The 18,958-nt window shown below is 41.9% G+C and overlaps 1 protein-coding gene across 4 annotated transcripts in view; it reads left to right on the top strand.

Annotated features, from left to right (window-relative positions):
* Positions 1 to 18,199, top strand: part of LOC109424457 (uncharacterized) — a 39,979-nt gene extending 21,780 nt beyond the window's left edge. For 3 of the 4 annotated variants that reach the window (XM_029873721.2, XM_062860372.1, XM_029873723.2), the window contains 3 exons: positions 16,739 to 17,254; positions 17,322 to 17,486; positions 17,532 to 18,199. In XM_029873721.2, coding sequence (XP_029729581.2) covers positions 16,739 to 17,254; positions 17,322 to 17,486; positions 17,532 to 17,663 — 813 coding nt within the window. In that variant the 3' untranslated portion in view covers positions 17,664 to 18,199. The remainder of the gene's footprint in view (positions 1 to 16,738; positions 17,255 to 17,321; positions 17,487 to 17,531) is intronic. The other variant, XM_029873724.2, reaches the window with a different exon arrangement.
* Positions 18,200 to 18,958: the final 759 nt, after the last annotated feature.

The raw sequence follows: 18,958 nt of genomic DNA, 5'->3' as shown, positions 1-18,958 counted from the left end.
AATGGTATGAGTCACAGGTGTATGGCGCTACCTCAAATGATGAGTCGCACTAATGGGAAGTATTTGTTTACCTCCATTACAAATATCTATGTGCCAGACAAATGGAAGGAATGTAGGCTCTTATGATTTATGACTTTCGACAGACTGTAGTGGGCTGGACACATGAAACGAACGCCAAACAAATTTAAACTCGTTGTCAAGACTTTTACATTCGTTTCTCTCTAAATGGTTTCAAATTTATGAATAGAAATGGGGACTTTTGCCAGCGGGAGGTGGATCGCAGCAGGCTGTGCTCGCGAACGGTTGCATTTTTGGATCGTCCGTCAAATTTTGCTCGTTTCCGCGTTTATCGATTCGGCCGGTGGAAAAAAGTGAGAATAAGCTCATGGTGCTACGCAAAAAAAAACAAAATTATTACTTCCAGAAGTGATTGTAGATGGTGGATCGGTGCTTTGAAAATAAACCAAAAAGAAGTGAAATGTGTTTCTGTTATCTTGCGGCTTGGATAACACACAGTTCCGCAGTACGAGTTATTTAGTTTTCCGGAATCCAGAAAGGACCATCCAGATAGCTGTTTTGTCGGATGTTCCGTTGCTGAGGAGAATGTGTGACCTGTGAAGCCTAGTGAATTTCAAGATTCTGTGTCTTTGTACTTGTGTGGATAAAAAGTGCTTCTAAATTACAACGTTAATGAAAATCACGAAAAATGGCAAAACTTTAATTAAAATTTGAAAAAAAATGTGAAATTGTGAACTCAACAGCAAAGCTTCTACCAGAATAGGCTTTAAACACGCTTGCTGGATTCGGCTTTACCGAGGAGAAAACGATGGATGTCAAGGCCCCAACTTCAATCAAAATGACAGTAAATTTGGTGAGATCTTTCTGATTTTTTTTTTTCTATTTATACTTGTAAAATAACTTTGAATTATAACGGGTAAATGTATGTAAGGGGGGTTAACTTTTGATATCGTTTCAGAGAGCGAGTAAAGGCGCTTAAGCCTAGGCTTGAGAGCCAGGGCATATGGCAAAATACCTTTGTCCCATCCCAGGATTCCAGAGGACATGGAGTGACATTAACATTCTTAGCAAAGTCACTCCCAACGTAGTTGTATATAATCCTACTTGTTACGGAACGGTTGGTACGAGATGTCCCCGTTTCACGGTTTTAATGTGGAATCCAGTTCGGAACTGATTCTCACAGTAATGCTTAATGACGCTGCACAGTAGGCCTGGCCGCTTTAATGCTTGCAATGTATCTCCGATGCACGGCAAGCATTAATAATGACAAGAAAAATTATGGGAGTAGTCGATCCCATCATTTTCCAGGATTCTTTCAATGAATGGCTGTGTATGTGTAGACTAGACTAGACTAGACTAGACTAGACTAGAAATGGGGACTTTTGCCAGCGGAGTTTAGGTTCATCAGATTTGCGCAATACCATATCATATGGGAAAAGTGGTAAACTACTAAAATCAAATTTATTTTAATTTTCCCCGATGAAAGATTTTTTAACCTCCAGAATCTTAATATATACAGTTAAGGCTAACTTATAACGAAAAAATATTTTAGGTTCATGAAAGTGCGATAATAATCCTGTTTCAACACACCGTGCGACAGAATGTGGAGCGATACAGATAGAAGCGGAAGCAGCAGACCCGTCTCTTCCGGGAGAAAAAGCGCCGCCTGGAAGAAGCGGAGTGCGAGGAAATGGAACTGCTGTGCCGTTCACAGGAAACACGCAAGTTCTACCAGAAGCTCAACGCATCCCGCAAAGGCTACGTGCCGCAAGCCGAAATCTGCAGGGATAAGGACGGGAGCCTCTTGACGGACAAACGTGAGGTGATCGAAAGGTGGAAGCAGCACTTCGACGAGCACCTGAATGGCGAAGAGAATGTAGGCACGGAGGACCAAGGCAGCGGAGGAAATGACTATGTTGGTGCAGCAGAGGACCGGAACGAACCAACTCCCACGCTGAGGGAAGTTAAGGATGCCATCCACCAGCTCAAAAACAACAAAGCGGCTGGTAAGGACGGTATCGCAGCAGAACTCATCAAGATGGGCCCGGAAAAGTTGGCCACCTGTCTGCACCAATTAGTAGTCAAGATCTGGGAAACCGAACAGCTACCGGAGGAGTGGAAGGATGGGATAATCTGTCCCATCCACAAGAAAGGCGACAAGCTAATGTGTGAGAACTTTCGAGCGATCACCATTTTGAATGCCGCCTACAAAGTGCTATCCCAGATTATCTTCCGTCGTCTTTCACCTAAAGTAAATGAGTTCGTGAGAAGTTACCAAGCCGGTTTCATCGACGGCCGGTCGACAACGGACCAGATCTTAACCGTACGGCAAATCCTCCAGAAATGCCGTGAATACCAGGTCCCAACGCATTACCTGTTCATCGACTTCAAAGCGGCATACGACAGTAACGACCGCACAGAGCTATGGAAAATCATGGACGAGAACAGCTTTCCCGGGAAGCTGACTAGACTGATAAGAGCAACGATGGACGGTGTGCGGAACAGCGTAAGGATTTCGGGTGAACTATCCAGTTCATTTGAATCTCGACGGGGACTACGACAAGGCGATGGATTTTCCTGCCTACTATTCAACATCGCCCTGGAAGGTGTTATGCGACGAGCCGGGCTCAACAGCCGGGGTACGATCTTCACGAAATCCAGCCAATTTGTCTATTTTGCGGATGACATGGATATTATTGCTAGAACATTTGAAACGGTGGCAGAACAGTACACCCACCTGAAACGCGCAGCAGCAAAGGTCGGACTGGTGGTGAATGCAGCTAAGACAAAGCACATGCTGGTAGGTGGGACTGAGCGAGATAGCACAAGCCTTAGCAACAATGTTACGATAGACGGGGATACTTTCGAGGTGGTAGAAGAATTCGTCTACCTCGGTTTCTTGCTAACGGCTGACAATAACGTGAGCCGTGAAATACGAAGACGCATCATCAGTGGAAGTCGTGCCTACTATGGGCTCCAGAAGAAACTGCGGTCTAAAAAGATTCACCCCCGCACCAAATGTACCATGTACAAGACGTTAATAAGACCGGTGGTTCTCTACGGACACGAGACATGGACGATGCTCGAGGAGGACCTGCAAGCACTCGGAGTTTTCGAGCTATTACCACCGGCCTTCGCCCTGTTAGCACGGTCGTTAAACGGTCCAGTATTTGCGTGAACTGCTCGATCGGCCACCGCGGAGGCGCATAACAGCTACAGAAGGAGATCTCGTTTACTTTGGCGACCACGAAGCCCTCATAGGTAGTAAACACCAACTCCTGGACGGGGTATTAACCCGTCATCCATATCGCCGCTATTTTTCTGGTCCCATCCCAAGTAACAATTTCATTGCTGATTGGTTTTGTTTGATTTTTATTAAGGTTTTATTACAGCAATAATTAAAACTCACAGTTTTATGACTGCTTTTATGAAAACCATTGATAAAATGTTTTATAGTATACTTTAAGATATCCATAAAGACAGATTTCAAGAGTAAACAAAACTTTCCGATATGTAAACCTTCTGGCAATCATTATTACCACAATAAAACTGTTAAAACTCTCAACAGATGGCGATCCGTTCGATTAGTGACGACATCTATTGGTGGAAAAGCAGAAACTACGACACTGCTAGGTTTATTGCGGTCATCATAAGAGTAAACATGCTTTCGTTTTATTTTCGCTGATTATGGCCGTCGCCATATTGAAGAATTAGCTTACGTAAATGGAAAATAGTTGATTTAGCTTATATTAGCAATTAATTGATAGTTTGCTACCATTTTCAGAACATGATCACATAAATAAACTGTTTCTGCTGAGTTTTCTTGTGATTCGAGATAGTTTTACTAAATCCACAAATTGATTTATTTCGTTCCAAGATGATAATATTCACTATTTCCGAAGCGCATTAATTTTATGATTCTGCAATAACTACAAAAATATTACTTTGAAATGGTCGCTTTCTACTTACAAATGTATCTACTTACAAATGTATCCTCCTGAACTTAAGGTGAATATATAACGAAGCCACACCTCGAATTTTCAAGAGCACAAATCTGTGGAACCGAAAGACGGATTGCGCTGAAAAGTTGATCGATTGGTGACCCGCTGGTAGTGACCAATCGATCAACTTTTCAGCTCAAACCAACTCTCGGTTCTTCAGATTTGTGCTTTTGAAAATTCGAGATGTGGCTTCGTTGTATATTCACCTTAACGTGCCATCGAAGAAGGTTCTCTGCATCTTGAGCTGTCATAGTTTTTGTTGAAAAAAAAAAAACAGCAACAATCGAGAGGTTATAAAACGGGTTTATTGCTACTCTTAATGCGGTTTGCAAACCCTCTCCGAGAGTGGTCCACTTAGCCGGAAGATGCTCTTAAAGAGGTTATCAAGAGGTTTTGATGTATGATTCAGTTTTATTGCAAGTTTTATAAAATTGGTCATGAAGATCTCTTGTAGAGCCGAACAAAACTTAAAATGTTACTTCCCAAGTAACAATTCCATTGCTGATTGGGTTTGATTGATTTTTATTAAGGTTTTATTACAGCAATAATTAAAACTCACAGTTTTATGACTGCTTTTATGAAAGCCATTGATAAAATGTTTTATAGTATACTTGAAGATATCCATAAAGACAGATTTCAAGAGTAAACAAAACTTTCCGATATGTAAACCTTCTGGCAATCATTATTACCACAATAAAACTGTTAAAACTCTCAACAGATGGCGATCCGTTCGATTAGTGACGACATCTGTTGGTGGAAAAGCAGAAACTACGACACTGCTAGGTTTATTGCGGTCATCATAAAAATAAACTTGCTTTCGTTTTATTTTCGCTGATTGTGGTCGTCGCCATATTGAAGAATTAGCTTACGTGCATGGAAAATAGTTAATTTTGCTTAAATTAGCAATGAATTGATAGTTTGCCACCATTTTCATAGCATGCTCACATAAATAAACTCTCTCTGCTGAGTTTTCTTGTGATTCGAGATAGTTTTACTAAATTCACAAATTGATTTATTTCATTCCAAGATGATAATATTCACTATTTCCGAAGCGCATTAATTGTATGATTCTGCAACCCCAATATTCACGGTAAATTCGAATGCGCATAAGCCTACCACCACAATAACTACTAAAATATAACTTTGAAATGATAGCTTTCTACTTACGAATGATGTATCCTCCTGAACTTAACGTGCCATCGAAGAAGCTTCTCTGCATTTTGAGCTGTCATAGTTTTTGTTGAAAAAAAAAACAACAACAGCAATCTAGAGGTTTTAAAACGGGTTTATTGCTACTCTTAATGCGCTTTGCAAAACCTCTCCGAGAGTGGTCCACTTAGCCGGAAGATGCTCTTAAAGAGGTTATCAAGAGGTTTTGATGTATAATCCAGTTTTATTGCAAGTTTTATAAAATTGGTCATGTAGATCTCTTGAAGAGCCGATATGATGGCGATATCCGTCTCCCACTCAGAAACCGCCTGACAAAGCAGTTGCTGAGCCGCATCACAGTGGTTCAGGTTCAGCTGCGTTACCTGCACTGTGATTTGTTGTTCACTGCGGCTTTCTTGAAGGCCGGGTACCTTGGACCACCCATCGGATGTCTGTTGTTCGAGGATTTCCCGGTACAGATCATGCAGATGGGCGGACTCGTGCAGCTTTGGGCCTTATGACCTTCAGCGCCGCATCGCCTGCACAGTTTGCGCCTGTCGGGGCCTTTGTAGTCCCACGACTTGTGTCCTGGTTCCAGATACCTGAAGCAAACCTCTGGTGGCTCATAGAATGTCAGGTGACATACACACCAACCCACCTTTATGCTCCCTACTTTAACCCTCTAATACCCAATCCCGCCTTTAGACGGGGTATAGTTTGAGAATTTTTGTAATTTTTGTTTCGTGGAAAATCAAAATTTTTATATTTTTGGCTGATACTTAGGACTGTTTTGTATATCTCAAAATAGTTTTTGGTGTATTTTGAAGCATACATACATTTTTTAAAAATCATTGAAAAATTGATGTTTTAGTCACCTTTCAGAAGTCATTGTTTATTTTGCTTTGAATCGCTACAATTAACATATTTTAAATTTTTCCCAAATCATTCTATCCTAGTTTAATAGTTTGGTTTAAGGGAATCGAATACACTCTAAAATTATTTTCCTTAAAATTACAGGAAAAATAAAATTTTCCATGAAAAATTAAAAAAAAAATAAAAATAAAAATATTTCAACAATAATCATAAAATCTCAAAATGTTTTCATCTAAAAAAATCCGTACCCTTCCAGAAAAAATATAAAAGTGTGGGAATGTTCAAAAATAAAATTAGAAAAATCAATAACTGAAATTCACGAAATCGAGAATTAAAAAGAATCATCTTCCAAAACATGTTTAAATCGATTTTAGATGACGAAAAATGATATTTAGATCAAAATCAAAAATTTGGGTATTAGAAGATTAAAGGACTTTTTGACGTCCGCCACAGGTAGCTGAACCTCGGACAAGTGCTCGATCGATAAAGACGTGTGACTCGTTTGCTCCCGTAGAATATTGCGAACAATAGTCCTCTGTGGCTATTGTTCTTTTTTTTGTTGGATATTTTTAATAGCGGAATCTTTCTCTCGAGAAAGAATTAAATAGCAAAATGGCTAACAGCGTACAGAAAAATACGGTTAAACTAGTGTTCGGACCAGACAGCAAAGTACCTTCGCATTTGGAAGTACTTAAGTTCACAATCGCAAACCTCAAGCTTTCTGCAGCGGACATACATTCAATCTACAAGGACGAAAATGGAAGGCAATTCTATGCCAAGCTCATGGACGAGCCGACCTTCTCCGCATTCATTCCGGATTCCGAGGAGCAGTACACCTTTAAATATGATGACGGAACCGAGGCCAATGTACAAGTCGACCAACTTGCCACCAGAGATAGAAGACCGCGAAATCCAATATGTCTTCGGACAATATGGCACCATACGACAGCACGTGAGGGAACGTTTTCCATCCGCAGTCAACGTTAAAATCTACACCGGCGTGATAGGTCTCCAAAGAGATCCCGGCCCAACTGTATGTTGGTCATTTTCGTGCACGTATTTATTTCGATGGATTGAAGAACAAATGCTTCTATTGTAAAGCTGAAGGACACGAGAAGTCAAATTGCCCGAAACTGACCAGCGCCGCATCGGGTGAGGTGCATCCAGCAGGGCACTCATCTAAAACGACCGGCTCAACCTCGTTAGGAAGACCTACCAAACCTGTCATCGACTCAGCAGAACCAACACCAGCAACCATGGCAGTTCTATCATAGAAACACCGTAATACTTATGACACACATGTGATACAAGAATCAATGTACAATTGCGCTTGAATTGAGTGCCATACTGAAAATTCTCTCAGTTCAAGTCAGTCTTGTTAGAGTTTTCTTGACACTGCGTGCCGTTGTACAGGAATCACACTCGTATCACATGTCTGTCCGGGGTATAACACAAAGACAGCGATGACCGATAACCGAAGAAACGAATCTACCAGTACAACATCACAATCTCTGCAGCAGAACATTCCGACGACCCCCGTTGGTAACCACGTGGTGCCAACAGATGGCAACAGATGTGCAAAACCGGACGTGAGTACTACAGTGGGCATATATGCGCATTCAGGATCTGCTTTTCGTAAAGAACGTGATACACTTTTTACCCAAAGACATTCTAGCTCATTTGTCTCAAACTTACTCGAACGTTATATTAGGCGACTTTAATTGTATTTTATTAAAAAAGGATTCACATGGTGTAGTAAAAATATCAGCCAGGGACTTCCGCAGCTTGTTGACAGCCTTATGCTTCGCGATATTGGGAACTCGTTAAATTCTAAAACTTTTTATACGTTTTTTAGAGGTGATTCTATGTCAAGACTAGACCGAGTGTATGGACCACAGACATTCCTGGAAGCTGAGAGAAGCTTTGAAACGTTAACAACTTCTTTTTCAGATCACCACTCTTTGATCATCAAATTTGAAACAGACTCCAATTCCAACGTTACGATATGTGGGAAGGGCTACTGGAAAATCAATCCAACGCTTTTGTCCGACGATGACATCAAAAACGATTTTGTCAAGGTGATACGAGATACCAAAAGAAGACAAGCGTACACTGAGATTTTTTTTTTGACTGGTGGGTTAACCACCTTAAACCTAAAGCTAATTTTTTTTTAAACTAAATCTTTTGAACTGAATAAGTGCGTTTCCGATTCGAAGAACTTTTTATATGGGTGCCTTAAGGAAATTAGCATCCAGCAAAATGAAGGAAAAATGTCGCATAGGAAATGGGATTTGTTAAAACGAAATTAATGAACATTGAACAATCGCGAATGGAGAATCTAAAAATGAAAACCAGTGCGTGTAATATCCTGGAGGATGAAAAATAGTTATTTATGCAACAAGTTGCAAAATGATGATTTTTTCAGCACGAGTCGTACATTTATCCAACGAGGCTTGCCGAGTTGGATAAATACGACGAGTGCTGAAAAAATCGAGTTTTGCAACGAGTTGCATACAAAGTTTTTTGTAATTGCAAAAAATACCCATTCAGTATAATCCTTGGTACAATCTTGCTACACGCAGATGTATCAAGATCAAGACGAACCAAGTGGCAGCATTCATGTGCGTCAGCGTGGTGCTTTTGCTTGATCAGGTAGGCTATGATAGGCTAGGTGTCAGAAATTTGCTCTCGTCGTCGTCATACCGCAACTGCACCATGGGCAAGAGCAAAAGTAGCTTCAGCTGCTGCTTCTACGCCTGATCTGCAGTCTTAATCTGAATCTGAATAGTTCTGATTCGAATTCGAGCTCATTAGAGGATGTAGAAGTAACAGCTGTGTCTACGGTAGCCTCGAAAGTTATCAAAAAGTGGATTCTGGCAAAGGTGCCGAAAAGTGCTAGTTTTCAGCACTCTTAAGTAGTGCTTTTCGGCACTTTTGTTTTAGTGAAGAAAAGTAGGCCGTTTCAACGTTACAACCGCGAGTGAAAAGTAGGGGAAAACGCAACGCAATTACAAAAATAGTCTTTTCCAAATTTCAAAACGTGTTGGAAAGTCAAATAGCCCAATGAAATTAGATTTGAACGGGGACCTTACCTCTGATCCAAAAAAAAAATGAAAATTGCCATTGATGATCATTTTGAATCGTTGTATGAAAATGATACTGCATTTTACCCGGGTGCATCAACCTTTCTAGACACTATTGATAGAAGATTATCACCCGAAGATTGCCATAGTTTAACAGCTCCAGTGAGACTTTCCGAATTAGAACAAGCATTACAACAATCTACAAAGAAAAAAAGCCCTGGCCCCGACGGGCTAACATATGAATTCTACTCAACTTTTTTCAATGATTTAAAAGACGGCTTGCTGCAATTGTTCAATGAACTTTTATCAGGTACTGTGCCACATTCGTCATTTACAGTGAAGGAGTAATAACTCTTATACCGAAAAACGAAAATTCTCACAATTTAAATGACAAAAGACCTATAAGTATGCTTAACTGCGACTATAAGCTTTTGCGAAAATATTGTATAATCGTCTACAACCTTTAATCAAACCTTTGATAGGCCCAGGTCAAGCAGCTTGCTTGTCTGAAAAATACGATCAAGTTCCCCACCAACTGGCAGTAGAAAAACTCAGAAGGTTTGGGTTTCCCGATTGGATGACCAGCTGGATCGCTTCATACCTCAACAACCGCTTTGCATCTGTAAAACTTGGGACAGTGAAATCGGAACCGTTTCTGATTACTTCAGGCGTGCCCCAGGGTAGCCATCTCGGCCCTCTTCTTTTCGTGCTTTTTGTGAACGATTTGTGTAGCGAACTGGATTCCTTCAAAACAATGTACGCCGACGACTTGAAAATCTTTCGCATCATTTCATCTCTAGTGGACTGCTGTGCGTTGCAGACGGACATCGAACGTGTTTTGGATTGGTGTGATAGGAACGGAATGGAGGTGAATGTGCAGAAATGCAGCACTATAACATTCACACGCATTCGGTCGCCGATTACGTTCGGGTACACAATGAAGGACTGTACCTTGAACAAAGTCTCCCTCATCAAAGATCTTGGTATCATGCTGGATAGCAAACTTCGTTTCACTGAGCATATTTCCTCTGTGATTGCCAAGGCATATGCTGTACTGGGGATTGTGAAACGCAACACTCGCGAATTCAACGACGTTTACTGCCTCAAAACGCTGTACATCTCTCTGGTTCGCAGCATCCTCGAGTATGGTGTGGTGGTGTGGTGCCCTTACCACGCAGTGCATATCGATCGCATAGAACGGGTGCAAAAGGCGTTTCTAAGATTTGCGCTCCGTGGGCTACCGTGGCAAAACCGTCTTCAGCTACCACCGTACGAGCACCGCTGTGCGCTGATCAGACTTCCAACACTGAGGGATAGAAGAACGTTATTGCAGAGGCTATTTATCTTCGATTTGCTTGAAAGCAATATTGACTGTCCTGAGCTGCTATCGCGACTTCGATTCAACGCACCTGAGAGAGTTACTCGGAGGATGGGATTTTTCCGGCAACCCCTGCAGCGGACGCAGTACGGCCAGAATAATCCACTGAATGTTTGTTGTCAATTGTTTAATGTTGTTTACTATCTGTATGACTTTAGCCTAAGTAGAAATGTTTTTAAATCAAGAATTAGTAATTAAGTTTTAGTCTGTGCGACATAAAAATCGAAGACTGTATATAAATAAATAAATAAATAAAATCATGCATAACTAATTTGAAAATACTTAGAAATATAACATTGAAGTCAAGCAAGTCAAAACGTTTTAAAGGAACAATCGTGAGTGATGGGTTACTTACCGTAGTGGACTGTATGTTGGGTGTGGGATGTTGCTGGCTATTGGCCGGTTTGGCCTCACCGGGTTTGCTCACGTCCCCGCAGAAACGGAGCCAGGTGGGAGCAGGAGTATTGGGAACTCCTTCCCGGGATGCCCTCAGGCTATGAAGTCCCTGTGACTTCACCTCTCAAGTGGATGTGCTCACGTCCCCGCAGAGACGGAGCCAGTTGGGAGCAGGAGCGGTAGGGAGCTCCTTCCCAGAGATGCCCGCAGGCTGTGAAGTCCCTGTGACTTCACCTCGGTGGAACTGGTGGACTGGAGCAGCCTCGGTCGGCTGCCAGCACCTCAACTACAAGTGGATGAAACTCCGGCTGAAGTTCCAACACCCAAACTCAGGCGGATGAGAAAGGGTGATATTAAAACCAGGAAAGTAATTTCTGAATAACTATGTTTATTACTCTTCACTTAATTCTACTAAGGATAGCGAACGTTAGCCGGTTCGATAGAAACTGTTCCGAAACTGCGCAACACGCGCATATTTATAGCTGGCTCCGATGCGCTCTAGAATCACGTGGAACATTCTAGGCGTATCGAGTGGTGATGATGATGATGACGGTATTCGGTTGCTGATAGCGCGGGCCAGGCACGCCGCATACGGTAGCTCTCTTGCTCTCGGTTGGCCGGGTCACTCACGTTCTCCGTGGGATCTCTCTCTCTCGACGTTCGTCGCAAGTGCTTCGTCGTCGTCACGGTCGTTGTGTCGTCGTACGCTCTCTCTCGCTTGCCAGCCGGGTTGGAGGTAGCCATCTCGAACGTTCCAGGGCGTGCACTCACAGTCGTTCGGGGGAAAGTGGGGCACAACGGACATACGATAGGGAAGTGGGAGTACAATGGACATCGGTGTCGTAATTTCTTCATTCAGTGCACCTTGCGGACTGAACAGTGAGTATCGACCTCGAAAAGGCTTTTGACGGAGTAGATCATGGATTTCTGTTGTTTTTCATGGAAAAATTTGGATTTCCTATATGTACAATTCGTTACTGGATAAGGAACCTATATAGCAGAGCTTCATACAAAGTATTGTTTAACGGACTTTTGACGAAAAATATTCGAATAAAATCATCAGTGTGCCAAGGTTGCCCCCTGAGCATGGTCTTTTTTATTATATACATAGAGCCTGTTGGAACCACCCTAGAGTTAAGTCCAATTTGTTCTCTTCAACTACTCTCATGTACTAAAATTACGATACCAATAGCCATCCCATTTATTCCAATGTCAAGGTCATAATAGCCAGATATCAGTCTTCCTTATCACTAGCACTCGGCTAGTGAGAGAAAAACGATCCCGATTTACATTCGGATAGGCCTTTTCGATCCTCTTTATACTGAATTTCCCTATAGTTAAATAAGCAAACCAGTATCGAATCAGTTAAGAATATATCGCAGAACAGAACACACGTCTCTGTATCATTTCGTCCGTCGCAATAAAACTTCGCATTAGTCCGTAAAAACGTGTCGTGTCGGTTAGTGAAGTGAAAGAACAAACTCCCAAACACTCCGTCGGTCTCCCAAACTCCGCCGCGGTTACAGAGCCCCTAATTAGAAAAATCAGCACCAGCATTAAAGGCTGTTTCATAGATAATAGCTTTTGTAAAGTTATTGCCTATGCAGACGATATTAACATCTTCATCCGCGACGATGAGGAATTTGATAAAATTTTAGAAATTATCAATAATTTTAGCCTCTACGCTAAAATTAAATTGAATATCAAGAAATCTTCCTATATGAGATTGAATAATTGTAGGACAGGCCCACATCTTTTGAAGGAAACTGATACCCTAAAAATTCTTGGCGTAGAAATGTGTCGGGCTTATGGCGATACCGTTAATTCCAATTATTCAAATGTAATAAAAGCAATCAAATACCTCATTGTTTTACACCAAAAGCGACATCTTAACATATTACAGAAAACTTGGATTCTGAATTACCTTATTCTATCGAAACTTTGGTACCTATCACAGGTGTACCCTCCAAGCAATTGCCATATAGCACAGATTAAAACACTTTCTAGAAACTTTATTTTCAAAAGAGTAGGACCATTTAAAGTTTGTCTGAATCAACTTTATCTGAACGTGGAAAAGGGGGGCTTAGCTCTTATTGACACCGAAAGTAAGATGAAATCCTTGTTCATCAAAAACATTCTGCAACGAGACCAATCTGGTAGGAGGGATGATTTTATGATAATGCAAGAATATAGCAACATAGTGACTCGCAACACTCGAGAGTGGATTCGAACGGGATTAGATATTGAGAACCTAGGTATGGATTTGACGTGTAAAAGAATATACAATTTTCTGTTAGATAAACAAAATATTGAACCTAATATTGCTAAAAAGTACCCTAACAGACCCTGGTATGTCTGCTGGAAAAATCTAAACTCGAATTTCATTAGCTCTGAGGAAAAACATTTCTTATTCCTGTATCTTAATGAAACCATCGCTACAAAATGTAAATTATTCGATAAGAAAGTTGCTGGAACTGTGGATAACTTATGTGAGTTTTGTGGTGGGATTGATACGCTCGAACACAGAATAAAATTATGTACAAATAGTAAAAATATATGGGAATGGATAGAGCGTAGCATAAGAGAAAAGTTAAAAATATCATTACCTAGTCCCGAAGAAATGCTAAATAGAGAGATACACGAAAAACAATACCAAAGTAAAACGGCATTATGGTTAACAACAATAGGAATTAGCTACAACAGAATCTTGGAAAGAATAATTTAGATAGGTTCGTTGACAGCATTCGAGAAAAAATATGGAACAATAAGCTATGGTATAGAGAATGTTTTCAAAAATGGATAAATGTATTGTAACAGGTTAAAATTGTAATAAGTGTTGTAACGTTTTATTATATTTCAATGTAAAAAAAAAGCTATTTGTGTCCCTGCTGGTCTTTTCCGTTTCCGGCTGCGGCGGCCACCTGCACATCGCACTGTTGCCGCAGTGCCGTGACGAGCTCTTCCACTTCGGTGATCTCATCAATGTCCTTGACCTTCAGAATCGCCTCATGTGTCAGAGCCCTCACCTGCACACCCTCACCAAGGACCTCTTCTGCCAGCCTCTTCTAGGCGGCGCCCTTGTGCTCCTTCTGGCGCTTCAGCTCCAGGATCATCTCGCCCGTACGAGTACGTCTAATACTGCGTACGTCGGCTCCAAGACCCCCAAGCTTGGCGTCGCTTCGCATCATCTTCAAGACGTCCGAGTACTTGGACTGTTCCATCTTGATGACGATCGCGTAGCCTTTCTCGCGCTTGGCACCTGCCCTCCTACGCCTTGGCTTGGCGTCCTGTTATACTACCTGCGGATTCGCCTTCTTCCCTCATCCGCTCTACAAGAGCAAGTTGTGAACTCATCAAGATGGGCCCAGAAAAGTTGGCTACCTGTCTGCATCGGCTGATCTGGGAAACCGAACAGCTACCGGAGGAGTGGAAGGAAGGGATAATCTGCCCCATGCACAAGAAAGGCGACCATTTGGAATGTGAGAACTTCAGGGCGATCACTATTTTGAATGTTGCCTACAAAGTGCTATCCCAGATCATCTTCCGTCGTCTGTCACCTAAAACGAATGAGTTCGTGGGAAGCTACCAAGCCGGCTTCATCGACGGCCGGTCGACAACGGAACAGATCTTTGCCGTACGGCAAATCCTCCAGAAATGCCGTGATCACCAGGTCCCAACGCTTCACCTGTTTATCGACTTCAAAGCGGCATACGACAGTATCGACCGCACAGAGCTATGGCGAATCATGGACGAAAACGGCTTTCCTGGGAAGCTGACTAGACTGATTAAAGCAACGATGGACGGTGTGCAAAACTGCGTAAGGGTTTCAGATGAACTATCCAGTTCATTCGAATCTCGCCTGGGACTGCGACAAGGTGACGGACTCTCATGCCTACTCTTCAATATCGCTCTGGAAGGTGTGATGCGACGAGCCGGGCTCAACAGCCGGGGAACGATTTTCACAAAATCCGGTCAATTTGTGTGCTTTGCGGACGACATGGACATTATTGCCAGAACATTTGGAACGGTGGCAGAGCTGTATACCAGCCTGAAACGTGAAGCAGCAAAGGTCGGACTGGTGGTGAATACCTCAAAAACAAAGTACATTGCTGGTAGGCAGAACCGAACACGACCGGATCCGTCTGGATCGTAATGTTACGATAGACGGGGATACTTTCGAGGTGGTGGAGGAATTCGTCTACCTCGGATCCTTACTGATGGCTGACAACAACGTGAAATTCGGAGGCGCATTGTCAGCGGAAATCTGGTCTACTATATGCTTCAGAAGAAACTGCGGTCGAAAAAGACTCACACACGCACCAAATGCAGCATGTACAAAACGCTAATAAGACCGGTGGTCCTCTATGGACGCGAGACATAAACCTGCAAGCACTCGGAGTTTTCGAGCGACGCGTGCTAAGGACGATCTTCGGTGGTGTGCAGGAGAACGGTGTGTGGCGGAGAAGGATGAATCACGAGCTCGCTGCACTTTACGGCGAACCCAGCATCCAGAAGGTGGCCAAAGCCGGAGGGATACGGTGGGAAGGGCGTGTTGCAAGAATGCCAGACAACAACCCTGCATGGGCAGACCAGATGACGCGTGACCTGGCGAGCATTGGGAGCGACCGAGGATGAAGAGCGGCAGCCACAAACCGAGTATTGTGGCGTTCTATTGTTGATTATGTCTTGTCTTAAATGTGATTTTGAACAAATAAATGTACGTGTGTAAACAAAACCACAAGGTAAAAGTCCTCCACACATCGTTCCTTGATAGCACACTCCTGAGCTGAGAAAACGGCTCCTGAGCTTTGCGGCTCCGTGGTCGTGCAGCTAGTGTCACCAAGCTCTAGTCGCATCATGCTGAGGAACTTTTGAAATAATATAATAAATTTAGTATAAACAACCCCTCCAAACCTTGAAAAACCACTAAATCCTTTATATCTTTCTTGGATGAGGTTTTCATGGCTGCTGATGTTATGAACACTTTTTCAGTACACTGAGGTTTTTTTACGCGGTTTTTTTACGCGGTACCGCGTAAAAAAACGCGTTATTTCAAAACGCACAAAATTGTCAGGATGACATCCAACGTAACTCGATTTTTTTGGCTTTTTTACGACGTTTTTTGAAATAACGTGGTTTTTTTTACGATGGTTTCTTAAATAACGCGGTTTTTTTTACGCGGTACCATTACCGTTGTAAAAAAAACTTCAGTGTATGTTATTATGCATCTTTTTCTGAAGACAGTATTGCCATATTGTTATTGTTCATAGGTGATTTTAACTTTAATTTTCTCATGAAAAACCGCAGTTTTGCATAACGAGATATCTCGCAAAGTTGCAATAGTTAAAGCATAATGAAAAGTATAATAAAAATGCTAAATGTCAACTGATTAGTTGCTACATTCACAATACGCGCGACGTTAGACGAGACATAACACTTATAGTTCTTACTATCGGCAAGATATTAAAATTCACCTTTCGTCGACCGGTTTCGGGCTCTATGTCGCCCATCAACAGGACAATGTCCGACTGTTTGTCTCTTCGATGCTTGAATTCTGTTTTGTTTTTTTTCTCACTATTTTAGGATGAAATAAACACTAAGTTAGTTAAATCTCGCAAATTGTCCAAAGCAAATTTTCAATAATTCTGAACATTTTTCAAATTTCGAAAGAACCGAAATGATAAGAAACATGCTTCGAGATAGAGCATCCTGAACATTTACAGTTAATACCCGATACACTCCTTTTATCTTTATGTCTTATTTTATTTATTTCAATTTTTCGTTTCGGGAGATAAATATGTAAAAATTGTCTTTCTATTTCTTTTCATATTTTTTTACAGCCAAACTCGAAACTGTTACAAACCCTATGGAGCCCTTTTCCCACATCACAAAGCTATTCCAACGGAACCACGGATTCTCTTTCACCACTGACCGAGAGCATCAACGACCTCTGCGACCAATTCACCGATCTAACCCTTTTTGGCCTCGGTCAAAACCAAAACCTCTCATCCGCTCATCAACTGGGTAGCCCAACAGGCGGAAATACTGGCTGCTATTCAAACGGTTTGGATTGCCTCTCCGGCTATGAATGTCGAGATGGACTTCGAACGGGAGCCGATTGCACCCTCGAGGGAAATCGTTTGAATGGTTTGCTTCGAAATGGCAGCGCGGGATATTCGGATGGCTGTGGATCGATGGGCCATCAGCATCACCATTTACAGCAACACCACCATCAGCAGCAATCGATGCTTCCGATGAACGGGCAGCAGCATCAAAAGTACAGCAAAATTCCACCGGCCAACTATCTATGTCATTTGTGCTTTAAAAAGGGCCACTACATAAGAGATTGTCCTCAGGTATGTCAATTAATGCATGTTCCAAACCGAACCGCATTCCATGTATTCATGTATGTACTCCTTACAGGCTCGCCCAAAGGCCGAGGGCAAGACACCGTACCAAGGCAAGAAGCGCTGCTTCGGGGAGTACAAGTGCCCAAAGTGCAAACGGAAGTGGATGTCCGGCAACTCGTGGGCAAATCACGGTCAGGAATGCATCAAGTGCCACATCAACGTCTATCCGCACAAGCAGGTTGGTATTGTGGGTAATTGCCGAACAACTTGTAATAGTCACTAGAACTCCCATTCTTTGCAGCGACCGCTCGAGAAACCAGACGGCCTGGATGTGTCCGACCAGTCCAAGGTGCATCCGCAGTTGCTCTGTGAAAAGTGCAAAACTCTCGGCTATTACTGTCGAAGAATTCAGTAGCAGCGGAAGGCTAGTCTTCATTGAACTTTGCTTTGGTGTGAACGACAGGGTTGATCAGTCATTTGCCCGATATGCCCGATTTTCGAAAGTGCCTGTGTTGTGTTACCCTCAGTCCAGTTTTAAGTATCATTCTCATATCTTACAAAAAGTCATTTAAACGAACCCGATTTATATTTGTTTGTAAACGTTTGTTTTCGCCACAATTTATAAGCGAAAATATGTGCCTTATGTTTTTGTTAATGTAACGATCGAATATATCTGAAACTAAAAAAACGCTCAGCTGCCAGTTGAAAGAAACTAATTTGTATATAATAATGTTCTATCATATTTAAATTGTCGTACCGATTCGGTAATTTTCGTTGAAGCATTATATAAATACCTGCATATTGGTAGAAGGTGATTTTATAGCAATACTGAGCGAACCGAGATTCAAGAGCCAAAAATTGTTACCGTACTAAAATATTGTAACTATGATACCAAATGTGCCAAAAAGCCTAAACTGCGAACCAAATAAATAACGAATGTTTTTATCCGAATTGTTTTACACGTTTATTCTATTCGTTTCTGTTTTCCCTGGGTTTTATTTATTTGATTGAACATACACTGTGGTGCATAATTGATCGGACAAACGCCGATTTTCATACAAAATGGCTAAGTTTGAGATGCTGTAACTATGCTTTGCTTTGGTGGATTGAGCTCAATTTTTGACACGGAACTACGAATATGCTGAATTTTGTGTATACAAAGTATAAAATGTTTTCGTTCACAGGTCTGGGCGTGGCAAGGCGTTGAAAATGTTCACTAGCGTGCGCAGGGTTCTTGCTTAGGGGGGGCACTATAATAATGGTGCAATATATGTATGATCATGGTGCAAAATAGAATCATGGTGTTACACGCAATATGAATTCCCAAGTAGGGGTTTCAACATGTTGTGGTGCCAACATCACCAAGTACTTCATATTGGGATTCTATGAATAATTCCTCAAGGAGTTCCTTCAGAAAATTGTCCAGGAAATTCTCAACGAATTTCTTCAGGGATTCATCAATGAATCATTTCAAAAAATCCTTCTTAAATTCCTCAACAAATTCCTCCAGAAATTTCTCGAAAAATAACGCCAGAAATTCCTGCAGAAATTCCTAAAAAAAATCCTCCAAGAATTCCTCATGAAATTCCTCCAGGGATTTCTCCAGAAAATCCTCTAGGAATTTCAGCCAGAATTCTCCAGAGAATCCTAAAAGAATGTTTCCCGGACCTCTTCTAAAAATTTCGCGAGCAATCTCTACAGGAAATCCTC

Source organism: Aedes albopictus, chromosome 3, assembly GCF_035046485.1.
Source record: "Aedes albopictus strain Foshan chromosome 3, AalbF5, whole genome shotgun sequence".
Lineage (NCBI taxonomy): Eukaryota > Metazoa > Arthropoda > Insecta > Diptera > Culicidae > Aedes > Aedes albopictus.
The sequence above is the reverse complement of the archived record's forward strand: the minus strand, read 5'-3'. Positions and strand labels throughout refer to the sequence as shown.